The sequence below is a fragment of the Polypterus senegalus genome, chromosome 16, assembly GCF_016835505.1.
Source record: "Polypterus senegalus isolate Bchr_013 chromosome 16, ASM1683550v1, whole genome shotgun sequence".
Lineage (NCBI taxonomy): Eukaryota > Metazoa > Chordata > Cladistia > Polypteriformes > Polypteridae > Polypterus > Polypterus senegalus.
In genome coordinates this window covers 104391061-104403675 of record NC_053169.1, presented here as the reverse complement: position 1 = coordinate 104403675, position 12615 = coordinate 104391061, and the positions used below count along the sequence as shown (strand labels likewise).

At 39.0% G+C, this 12615-nt stretch overlaps 1 protein-coding gene across 1 annotated transcript in view; it reads left to right on the top strand.

Moving 5' to 3' along the window:
* The first annotated feature begins 1456 nt into the window (after window positions 1–1456).
* Window positions 1457–12615, top strand: part of ppm1g (protein phosphatase, Mg2+/Mn2+ dependent, 1G) — a 33239-nt gene continuing 22080 nt past the window's right edge. Inside the window, exons 1-5 of the mRNA XM_039738281.1 lie at window positions 1457–1881; window positions 2857–2926; window positions 5681–5766; window positions 8383–8515; window positions 9304–9827. Coding sequence (XP_039594215.1) covers window positions 1771–1881; window positions 2857–2926; window positions 5681–5766; window positions 8383–8515; window positions 9304–9827 — 924 coding nt within the window. The 5' untranslated portion in view covers window positions 1457–1770. The remainder of the gene's footprint in view (window positions 1882–2856; window positions 2927–5680; window positions 5767–8382; window positions 8516–9303; window positions 9828–12615) is intronic.

The window sequence follows — 12615 nt, the reverse complement described above, 5'->3', positions numbered from 1 at the left end:
TCGTTGCCCCAGGCATCCCTGACACTATCTATCTATCTATCTATCTATCTATCTATCTATCTATCTATCTATCTATCTATCTATCTATCTATCTATCTATCTATCTATCTATCTATCATCTTTGTGGAGTTTGCACATCTTCTCTGTGCTCTTTGGGTATTCTGGATTACTTTCTACATCTCAAGGCACATACCTCAGGCCTGATGGTAAATTGGTTGTGTGCAAAACTGGACCCGATGAAGGTGTGCGTCCCACCCAGGATTTGTTCTTGCATTTCACCCAGTGCTGTTATGGTGGCACCCTTTGACCTTGAACTAGATAAACAGAATCACCAATGGATGGATTTTCACGTATATCTGTACATATTTTGTAGATTCAAGAAATTTTCAGCTTGTGTGTTAATTTATAAATATTGTTAGTAAAGTGTATCATATTCAGTTTGTTCTTATCTAAATCATTTAATTGAAACTGGCTACATTGTGATGAAAAGACACAGGAATGATCAACCTGATACAATAATGCCCTGGTATTTTGTTCTTGACCATTTCATAATTTCAAGGTATGAAGATCTACCCTTGGCACAGTGACACTGCTTATAACAACCTAAATCACTCTGCAGAAACATGTAGTTCTTTCAGGGACATTTAAATGGTGTTTCTATAATTTACAAGATAATCAACACTTAGTATTTGGAAAATATGTGTAATGTAATCCACAGTCAAAGACCAATCCAAAAATCAAATTCCCAAGATAGTGCTGAATACTTCTCGTCCAGTTGAGGACTATTAATACTCTTCCTGGGACTGGCATTCAATGACATGCACCTGGTGACCCATGTATTTTGTCACAGCAATGAAGAGTGTTGATGTGTGGAAATTGGTTGGACATGCAATAACTTCACAGGACAATTAGGACGACAATAACTGTATGAGTAGGACTACCCTGGGCAGACTTGGCCTGCACATGTAAGTGACCTCCTGCAAGATGATAGGTGGATGCTTCCAAAACGATAAACACGTGTTAAGTCAAGTAGTAAAAACATGTCGTGTATATTATAAAATGCTCATCAGCATCACTGTCCTCAATGTCCTGCATACGCAGCCGTCTGATGTAATCATTATGCCACTTCGTGGCCCACTGGGCAGACCTCACCCTTCGAGCTCATTTTTGCATTTGTTCACCCTGCAGCAGAATCTCTCAGGCTGACATACAGACGGTGCAGCTCGGCTGGCTTCAGGCTTCTGGAGAAGCACGTCACCACTATAAGGGGCACATTGAACTTTTCGTTTATAAATCTCACGGAAACTGCCACTGGGCGCATTTATTATCTTGTACTTTATTATACTACGCTCAGACGAGAGCCCTTTTATAAGAAATTGGACCGCACAAACGCACTACTGTGACGTTTGTTAATAAAGTTCATTGAAAGACGCGCCGATACTCCGTCACACTTCCGTTTCCTGTTCCTGCATTTCGGTTCCGCCTGTAAAGGCTGCGCTTTATTTTTCTGATGCACGTGTCTCTTTTGCACAACTCCAGTACTGTTAAATGCAAACGTTAAAGAAAGTCCTTGTATCGTGGTGATACGTGAGGAGGTAGACTGTGAATGCACTTTCTGACGATTGATTTTTAAGTGTAATTCACGAATTATTTTGTGTCGTATACCTCCAGAGAGGTATATCTAGCGCCTTTATTTTCTTTAGGCACTATACATTTCATTTTAAAGAACTGTGGAAAAGACGGAGTCCTGTAATTATATATTTTTAAAATATGGGAGCATATTTGTCTCAGCCAAACACAATGAAGTCCAGTGCCGACGGGGGAAACGAACATCTGAGCTTCGGATATTCCGCTATGCAGGGCTGGCGGGTGTCAATGGAGGTGAGTCTGGAAAATGAGCTCTTTGTGTGGCCGAACCCTTTGGAACCGAATCGGCAACCACAGAATGTGCTTTAGGTTAATCGAGAACTTGTACAGATCTGTATTTGACATTTGTTCTTTATGGGTGAATGTAAGTTTTCTGTCAGTAAAAAATCGGCCAGCGACCCGTTATTGGAAAACTGTCACAGAAAGGCGCTTTGGACTTCTAATGCTTCGTAACATGCGCCGTAAGAGCTTATTATGACATGGGAAATGTTCCTCTTTTATTTTACTTCTAAATACTCTTGTCGTAAGTCTTTAACTGTGTTCAGAACGTTTATGGAACACAAGTATTAGTTTTCACAGCGGTTATGTTAAAGCTGAACATTTTTGATTTAAGTGCTGTGTCTTTTAATAGGCCATCCTCAAACTTTCAATCCCCTTAGCCTACGCAGGCGGTAACTGTAAAGCAAAAAAGTTTGTAAACAATAAATTAGTACAGAGACTGCAATAAATATCTCCTAAACTGAGTGTGATTGAAGAATGTTAAAAAAAAAAAAAAGTAAATATATAAACCACTCTAAAACCTAGGAGAGTCCGCCATAGTGGGGCAGCTTCGCGTTCATCACCCTTTTGGTATCTTGGAACATCAGAACGATTGTGACGAGAACAGACCATGCAGCCCCACAAGCTCGACAATTCTGTAAACGGAGGTTCTCAAAAGTAACATCAGGTCCTTAAAGTTATTTCATTTCCTCTCGGCATGTCGTTCTTACTTTATTGTTAAACCTTGTGGCATTCACAGTGTAACCTGGTCCTACATACAAGTCGAGATCTTTTATGGCACAAATACTGCGTCCTCTCAGTACCTTAATTATAGGGTGTTTCAAAAGCTTGAAGGTACAGGAATGTAATGCTGTGCACAGTTGGACGCAAACTGAGACTGCATATCCTTTTGAACGTTTTTGGTTATTTTTGTATTCTTTTTATTTACAGGATGCCCACAATTGCATTCCCAAGTTAGATGAAGACACAGCCCTGTTTGCAGTTTATGATGGCCATGGAGGTATTTTTGTTTATTGTATTTTCAGTCTTGGATTGATTTTCTTGATGTTCTTTTGGTTTTACTGCAAGACCATATTGGGATAACCTGTACTAGAAAATGAGTATATTGATAACTTCTTCAATCATGAAACCGTTTCAACTACAGACTCAATTTAATGAAAATCTTATTTCAGTGGGCTTAGTCCTTTTTGGTTATAAATGCATCCACTGAATGAAGAGTATCACATTTATTTGCAAAAATTGACCCCAAAAAGCCCACAGTTAACAATGGCTATGATTCAGCTTTTATATGGTTTCCCATGTCTTCTCACCTTAAATCTTTTAATTTCTGACATCTGCTTATCTTTGAAATTAAAGTATGTGCTGTATTTTAGATAGCTTCAACTTCTGGTATTTACGTGCAATTTACTAAAGCAAGTAGTACACCCAGTTCATATACCAGTTTTATGTCCTTTCCTTCTTGAACAACTGTAGCTGGAGCCAGCCAAGGCCAGGGAGAGGTTCTTCTGCTGAAGTAACTGTTTGGGATTTTCATCAGAAGTGCTTGTCTTGCAATAGTTCACTTCATTTAAGCACTGTTTTACATAATAGTGGAACTTTAGTGTGAAATGTTTTGTTGTTAATGTCAAGCCACTTTGTAGTGATCAACACCTTTTTTAATAGATGAACATTGTTTGTTTATTTTGCATTCGTATGAACCATTTCCACACAAAACAAATATGCCACTAACTTTATTTGGGCAAATCACCCTTTAAATTTTGTGCTGCTTGCGTTTCAGGGGCCACTGTAAATTATACATGGAGTTAATAAGGAAAATGGTATATGTTTTCTAAACCCCAGCTTAATAGATATACTTGGCCTGTAGTGACTGACAGATAGGTTAAGAAAAACATCTCTGTATGCATTTAGAAGGTGAGTTGATTGGTTATGAAATAGGCCTGGTATCGCCCGCCCATCACAGATTGGCTCCTAACATTTGCAGAAATTTCCTCAAAGTGCATCTGTTACTTTTATTTTTTAAATCTTGCATGCTTCACAAGAAAGCAGTTAGGAACTGTCATTTGCAGTAGGAGGTGACCACGATTCCTGTGCTTTGTTTCTTTTAGCAGGAGTGCACTGTAGCTTAGGGAATGCAGCCTGATCAGTGTGTTACTTGCAAAGTTTGAATGTAAAGAGCTCAGATGTATTTGTAGCATCGCAATGCTGTGGTGCTTTCAGACTTCAAGTGCACATGGTTTCTTGCTCTTTACATTGCTGTTTTAGGCAGCCCACTATCCTTAAAATAATTGCTCAATGTGGCCACACAGTTTGGAATTCTTTTGTGGTTTTGCCAGTTAAGTACCTCCTAAAGGGTTCCTGAAACCACTTATTTGGGTGATGAAGTGTTATCTTGTACTGTGGGGGACTCATCCCCAAGCTAATACAGCTTGTTAGCAGTGTTGCAGTATTTTTCATTCACCATCTGTTTTCACAACCTGCTTATCCTGGGCAGGGATGCGGGGCAACTGAAGCCTGTCCTTGTGGTGTTATATTTTGCATAACATGTGCAATGAGGTTAGGGCACCAGGCAAGGAAAGTGGCAGCATTGTGGTGTTTATCTGGTTTTGTGAACAGTGCTTAAAGTGAGACAACATGAATGGGGCTTGGAGCTTCAAGGCGACTGCAAAGTGTAACATTGTGATTGTAGATTCAAAAGGCCCCCCACCGCCCATTACCCTATACTAATATCCATGCTCCCAGGGGACACCCCCGTCTCACCATGTAAAAGTAATAATAAGTTTAAAGGGAGAAGGATCTAGACACTGACTAAATAGTGTACTGCCAGTAATTTGGTTACACTTCAAGCCCGTCTTGTGGATGAATTTGCACCGTGCACACAAGGTAATACATTGAATTAAATTGATTACAATATATTTCAAAGCAGTGCCTTACAGTTTATTTTAAAAGCCACTGATATTGTCCTCCTGCATACACCTTGTACTTTGCAAGCATGCAATACTAATCAACTTTCAGTGTTATCCATTTTTTGGGCCATGTCATTTGCACACATACGAACAGGCAAAATATGTGCCATAGCCAAGCCACAATGAAACAAAACAAACTGATTTTATTTTATTTTTTTTAAAATAACGCATTCTATGTCCCTTTATTTGTTCAGAAGATGGTAGAAAGAGAACAGCTTAGGACTCGGTGTTTAAGTGAGTAACAGTATAGTAACTTCTAGTTTATTCATTTATTATTCATGTCCATTTTTTTGATAAAGCAGATCTACTTTTAAAATATTTGATTTGTAGGAATTTAAAATGACCTTGGAGTGAATCACTTTGGAGTCATCATCTTAACTTTGCCAAATACCACTACAGTGGCTGAGTTGCAGCAGTCTGAGAGACAGCAAAACCAACTCCTGCATCCCAAGCTCAAACACCCGCACGCCATTCTCCCAGTGCCCTTGTAGACACTCCACGTTACGTACGTAACGCAGCTCATCATTCACAGTCCATGATCATCTCGCCAAACCCCAAGGTGATGATAGCATACATCATAAATGTTTTGAAATGATGATGTGAACTTTTAAGAAATTGTACAGCCTACTGCGAAAGGTTTATATGCACGTCTACCAGTAATTGTGACCTAGCCTTTCCATCTGCCCTTGACAGTGCCCTTATACTTAAAACCCAAATAATATTCTACATTTATTTAGTAAATATTAAATGCATTCTTAGCAACTGCTCTATTTATTTTTGTTTATTACAAGGTGAAGAAGTTGCATTATACTGTTCTAAATATTTTCCTGAAGTCTTAAAGGAGCAGAAGTCTTACAAGGAAGGAAAGCTTCAGAAGGTAAATTTATCATATCATATTTTATGAATTTGTTTTGGTTTCTATAAAAATAATAGTTTAATATCTGTACTTTTACAAGAAATATTCAGTTATATTGTTTAAAGAATTTTTTAAAATGTGCTAATATTGAAGAGTGCTGTGGGTTAGAACAGGTGGTGCTGGGGATGTGCTTAACTTAGGCTCGTAGAAGTCCATGTGTTAGAAACTAGAGCTCCCAGAAAGCACATTACACATTTACCGAATTGTTACTACTCAAGAAGATTAAACCTTTGAGATATGAGAGATCATCCAGACTATTGACCTCTTCTGGTTAGCTTATTACTATGCTTCTCCATTTTTCACTTACTTACAAGACTTGTTAATGTTACAACCTCAGCTACTTGATCTGTTCAGCACTGTCAAGGTGTTTCTTGAATTTAGCTCTACATGCTTTGCTTTTAGACTTCAGGTAGATAATTCAGTTTATTCTTATTAAGTGCCAATCCACTTGTGCTGTAACTTGATTAAAGGTGCATCTTGCAATGTGTACACAAGTAGCATTTTAAATAAATTATTAAAAGTCCCAGATTGACACACTGACTGATGGCCAGAGACAGCCTAAGGAAAAACAGTTTATGATAATGGGTTGATTTCATGACCTTGTGGTCCTCAAAAGTTCTACCTCACTGAAAAATTGTTTATATCTGTAAAACTAGAGAAAACTGTGCTGTTTTGCATATACATTGAAATCTTATTACCAGTCTATGGTGTCTTAAAAAAGAAAAAGGGTTTTGAAATCAAGAAACTCCAGCAAATCTAGTAGTGAGCTGTATGCTGCCTTTTGTGTTATGTTTGTCTCTTCTTTCTTTCTGTCTGTCTGTCTGTCTGTCTATCTAATTGCTATAAATCTTGTGTTTATCATTAAGTTGTATTGTTCAGTCTCTTAAAATGAATGTGCTTGAGTCACCATGATGCATGTGTAACAGCCAGGAATCCCCACCTGCAGAGTAAGGTAAAATAAAGTGGGGCCATTCCTGTAAAGTCTGATTCATTTTTGGCATTATCAGAAGCAAGGCTGATGAATGGTTAATTGATTGCCGTCAAACTGCCTGTTCCTCTCCCTTTTGAATTTTATTGGAGTGAGTGAAGCAGCAGAGTTATGTCAGGGTAGTTGGCAGTTGCTGGGATTCCTGCAAGTAGTCCAGCTGAGGGAGGACAAGAGCCTGAATAACAAGTCTTGTGTTACATTAACAACAACAACAACACTTATTTCTGTCGCACATTTTCATACAAATAATAAGCTCAAAGTGCTTTACATGATGAAGAAAAGAGAAGTAAATGAAAAAGTAAGAATTAAAATAAGACAACACTAATTAACATAGAATAAGAGTAAGGTCCGATGGCCAGGGAGGACAGAAAAAAAAAACTCCAGACGGCTGGAGAGAAAAAATAAAATCTGCAGGGGTTCAGACCACAAGACCACCTCTGGGCATTCTATCTAACATAAATGAAGCAGTCTTTTTTGTATTTAGTGTTCATATGGAAAGACTTGATGATGATGATGGTCATGTAGACTGTAAAGAACCATCAAGCCTTGTATGGTTTATGACTTTAAACAAAAGTACTGGCTGACAGGACTCTTAGAGGAAGGACTTTGAATGAAAGACTAGAAAAAAAATTACAAGATGCCAAAACTGGAGATGTGATGCTTAAGCCGATGTTCATTTATCCACATTGACATGGCAGGAAGAGGTGGGAGTTGTGGACTAGAGGTTTGAGAGAGTGAAATGGAAGGAGAATCGCTGGCACAGAGTGGGAAGGACAGGGTATATTATAACATTACCTAGCGAATGAAAGTAGAGGAAGAAGGCAGTCTGCACCAATCCTTGTTGAGAAACAGCAAGTCGTGACTAAAGGTGAAGATGGACATGTGAAAAAGATAAACCTGGAATCATCACCTCTTCAGGACCTATGGAGAAAGAAGAGATAAGCAGGGAGTGGTTAGCTTTGTTAAAAGCTAAAGAATGGCTGACAGTCATAAAGACTGACCAGAGAGAATTAGCATTAGGTGAGCATAGAAATGAGAGAAACGTGATGTTTTAGATTTAGATATTGGAGTAACAAAAAACAGTGTGCTCTTTATTTCACTTCATTTATTTTCCAAAATGTTTAATTTTTCAAAATTATTTTTTTTTTCTAAGAGAAATGATTCATTTTCTTCTTTCTGTGTACTTAGTGCAATAATGAAATGACATATAATGTCACATTTACTTTTACATTGAAATAAATGCTGGTTTATGTTAAACTTGTGGCAGTTGATGTCGGCTCCGTAAGTCTTTACTGTAACGTAGGCTTCAAGGTTTCTCCAAGTGCCTGATTTATGCTTTGATAATACCAAAGACCGTAACTGTCAGCAGGTTTTGGAAATTGAATTCAAGTATAAATTAAAAGTACTGTATGTAAGATTATGTTTTAACTTGTTCCTACCATTAATTCATAGTATTTCCTAAAACTCTGTCAGCTGGGTAATATATTTGTACGTGTATCACGGTGTTCAAATATGCATATACGTTTTGATGTCACCTGAATTTTTTGGTTACATGGATTATGGACAAGTTTTTTATTTTTTCATTAAAGGGACTTGAAGAGGCTTTTTTGGCAATTGATGCCCGAATGACACAAGAAGATGTAATAAAAGAACTGTCAGAGATTGCAGGGCGCCCACGTAATGATGAGGAAGAAAAGGGGAAAGTAGCTGAAGAAGATGACGGTAATTTGGTTTCTGTTAAGTGTGAAGTAAGGCTATGGTAGACATGATAGTAGCATTAATATTTTTGTTTTATACAGTGCAGAGGTAATAAACATACTTTTTCGTTTTAGGAATTCATAAGTTACAACTTTAAATGGATTTCATAGAGCCAAGAAGCTGTCAGAGACCAGGTGTTCAAAACATAGCTACTTTAGTGCAAAAATAACCAAGTAACTAATTTAGTTGCAAACCTTAATGGCTGGTGGACAGATGGCTGTAAGATGAATTGAAGTACTTTACTGAACGAGTGTCTTTCCTGGTTATTGAACAGTTCTGGGCAAATTAGCCTTTCAGAAATAAAAACTTCCTGTGCCTGCTTCATATTTAGCTTTATGCAGGCTTTTGCACTGCCATCCATTACATACACGCACATCTTTTCTTAGTCATGTTTAAATCGTCCTCAGGAGGGATGAATTAGCTTAACCTGTTTTTAAACACCCAGTGCCTGTTTCTTAAAATAAGTAAATATTTCCAGCTAACTTGTTTAGAGGAGAATATTTTGGGTAAAATATTTGTGTATGTTGGACCATTGCCACATGTGTATTATTAGGAATTCAGAATTAATGTCTACACAAAGTTCCTGATTTGACAAATTAAGTTGCTTGAAGCCATATTTTGTTTGCTGTATGGAAATAAGGTAGAAAGCATCAGAGATATTTGTTAGCAGCACTAAAAGTAGTTTGGTTTGGAATCTTATGATAAATTTGCATATTTTTGGCTCAATATTTGCAATTCTTCTTTTTGTTTAGTTGATAATGAGGAGACAGCTCTTCTTCACGAAGAAGCAACAATGACAATTGAAGAACTTCTAGTTCGCTATGGCCAAAACCTGAACACCATGAATACAGTTAGCAAAGCGTCTTCTGTAAATAAATGTGTGGACAAAGAAGATATGGAAAATCGTGAACTGCAAAAAAATGCCAATGGACAAAACAGCTCTGAAGAGCTTTTAAATGATCAGTCTGTGGGACATGACAGTTCTAAAGATGATGTTGACCAGATATCATCAAGCTCTACGAGTCTTGAAAGTGAAGGTGTTAAAAGGGGGACCAGTCTGTCATCTGAGAAAAGTGAAGAGGAGGTGTCCTCTTCTACAGGTGATTCTAGACCTTCATGTTCTTCAAACACAGGCAGACGTCAGTGGGGAACTAAATCAAAGTTCTTTGAGGACAGTGAAGATGAATCAGAAGGGGCAGAAGATCAAGAACAGGAATGTAGTGAGGAGGATGAGGATGATGATGACGACGACGACGATGAAGAGGAGGAGGAGGAGGTATGTATTTTTTAACTTGCGTTTTAATCAGTCACAGCTCCTACTGTGCTTATACATTCTTCCTGTGTCGGTGGGATTTTTGAGGGTGTCCTGTTTCTTAACAATATCCTGAAAATATGCTTGTTAATTCGGTGCGCTTTTGTACCCTGTGGTGGACTGGTTGCCTATTCATAGGCTGTATCTCTGTAGCATTCGATATGAAATAATGGACTCAGAAGAGGGATAAATCTATACTAATAAAAGGCAAAGCCCTCACTCACTCACTCACTCACTGACTCACTCACTCACTCACTCACTCACTGACTCATCACTAATTCTCCAACTTCCCGTGTGGGTGCAAGGCTGAAATTTGGCAGGTTCATTCCTTACAGCTTCCTTACAAAAGTTGGGCAGGTTTTATATCGAAATTCTACGCGTAATGGTCATAACTGGAAGCAGTTTTTCTCCATTTACTGTAATGGAGATGAGCTTCAACGGCCGGGGCGGAGTTTCGTGTGACATCATCACGCCTCCCACGTAATCACGCAGTACTTAAGCCGCTTTTCCACTGCATAGAACGGCACGACACGGTTCAGTACAGCTCACTTTTTATGGGCTTTCCACTGGGAACAGTACCTGGTACCTGGTCCTTTTTAGTACCACCTCAGCGAGGTTCCAAGCGTCGAACCGCTACCAAAATGTGACCGGTAAACTCTGCTGGTCACTGATTGGCATCGGAGAAAATCGCCATTACTGCGCAATGGCTATTCTTTTCTTTAAAGGTACAGACACGCTGAAGTTTCGAAAGTTCTCCAGCCACTAAGTGTTTGTAAAACCGGGAACAATCACATCCCACCACTCTGAAGCACGGTTAAATGTCCAAACAGATGGTCTGTTATGCGACTTTTTGCAAAATGTGGAAGGTCTGTAATATACAGAATCAGCATTTTAATGTTACACTGGCAGTTAAGTTCATTTTATGCTTTGCAACAGTGATAAAAGTTAGCTAGTGATGTGCTTTTTTTAGATGCTTAATCTTGCGCGGCGTCGAGCTAAAGTGTTGTCGCGGTCCGCGTGTTGTTGTAAAAGTTCCACGGTGTCACGGCAGTAGAGGTGGCGCAACTATAACGACACGCGGAATAATCCCGCCCACTCTAAAGCGGTACTAAACTGCAGTCGAACGCAAACCGAGCCGAACTGAGCCGAACCAAGGTGAGCTGTACTGAACCGTGCTGTGCCGTCATGCAGTGGAAAAGCCTATAGAAACCAGGAAAACCTCAAAAGCGCTTGAAAAAACATGCATTATATAATTGAAAAGGCAGCTAAACAATAAGAAGCGAAAGCGAGTGACATATACAACCATATTCATGAGTTCTGCTACTCGAAACAAAGCACCATGTAAACCTACACTTTAAATTAAGTTCCTAGACTGGCTGCAGCTAGCTGTTTGTAATTTAGTGCCTGCCCATATAAGGCCAGTCCGTCCAGCGGTAATCCAATAGCAAACTGCCACGGGTAAATATTCACGGGTGAAGGACTGTGCTTATGGCGCTATGGGAAGATGAGATGGTTGGGTGGTGTTTGACACAAACTCGCGAACGCGTAGAGAAAGTTTTAAGTGCTGAGGACTAAGGTAACATTAAATACAGCCATGGACATAGCACGAGATGGCACCAGCACAGCTGGGAACCTTTGATGCATGTACACGAAGCGGCTCACGTGAACTGGACGCGAGTGCACAGATAAAAGCAACAGTTCCAAAGAGCTGAACAAAAACCGAATTACACAATTGAAAAGGCAGCAAAAAAATATGAGGCGTCCTGATACATATATAGCATATTCATAAATCCAACTACTTTGGAAAAAGTTAATGTCCCGCTAAAGGAAGCAGTGTAAAAAACCCGTGCATGCAGTGTGTCAGGGTCTCAGATAAAGAAGAAGGCAGGCTGTTTATTGATGCAGTAAAGCTGAATCGATGAATGAAACCTGTCATCTTTACAACGATTGACAAACCGCGAATGTAACTTGAACACAACACATCCTACAAATCTGAACCTGATTGAAGAAATAATGAGAATCAAATCCTGATGACAGCAACACTCAGTAACACTCACAAACAAATACTGTATATTGACGGTCATGTTACGTTATTTTTAAAATGTTCCTTTTCTTTTCTAGCTTTTTACACACTACTTCCGCTACAGGAGACATGTATATATATATATATATATATATATATATATATATATATATATATATATATATAGTGATAAATAATTATTTGACCCTCATTGATTTGTAAGTTTGTCTGAATGATGCAAGAAAATGAAAGTCCCAGAACAGTATCATTTGTCGGTAGTTTATTTCATCAGTGGCAGATTGTACCAAAGGAAAAATCGAAAAATAACTTTGAAGAAGAGAAATTGATTTGAGATTTCATTGAGGTGCCGTTTTTGAACCCCTACCAACCATTAAGAGTTCTGGCTCCTCGTGAGCAAGGACACTTCTACTCAATTCAGTCACCTCTATTAAGGACACCCAAGGTCTTAACTAGTCACCTGTATAAAGACACCTGTCCGTTTAGTCCAATCAACTGGCAGATCACACCAGCAACATGGAAAGACCAAAGATTGTCCTGGCTGATGCCGAGGAGGTACTTTGTAGACCCAAATAAGGCTGGAAATGGCCGCAAAACCATTAGCAAGAAGTTGAGAAGCAGAATCAAAGGCGCGACGAAACGAAAACGGAAGGAGTGCTGGGGCTTCCGCGACCATCAATCGACCCGTACTGGGCTCCACGCAGACCCCAC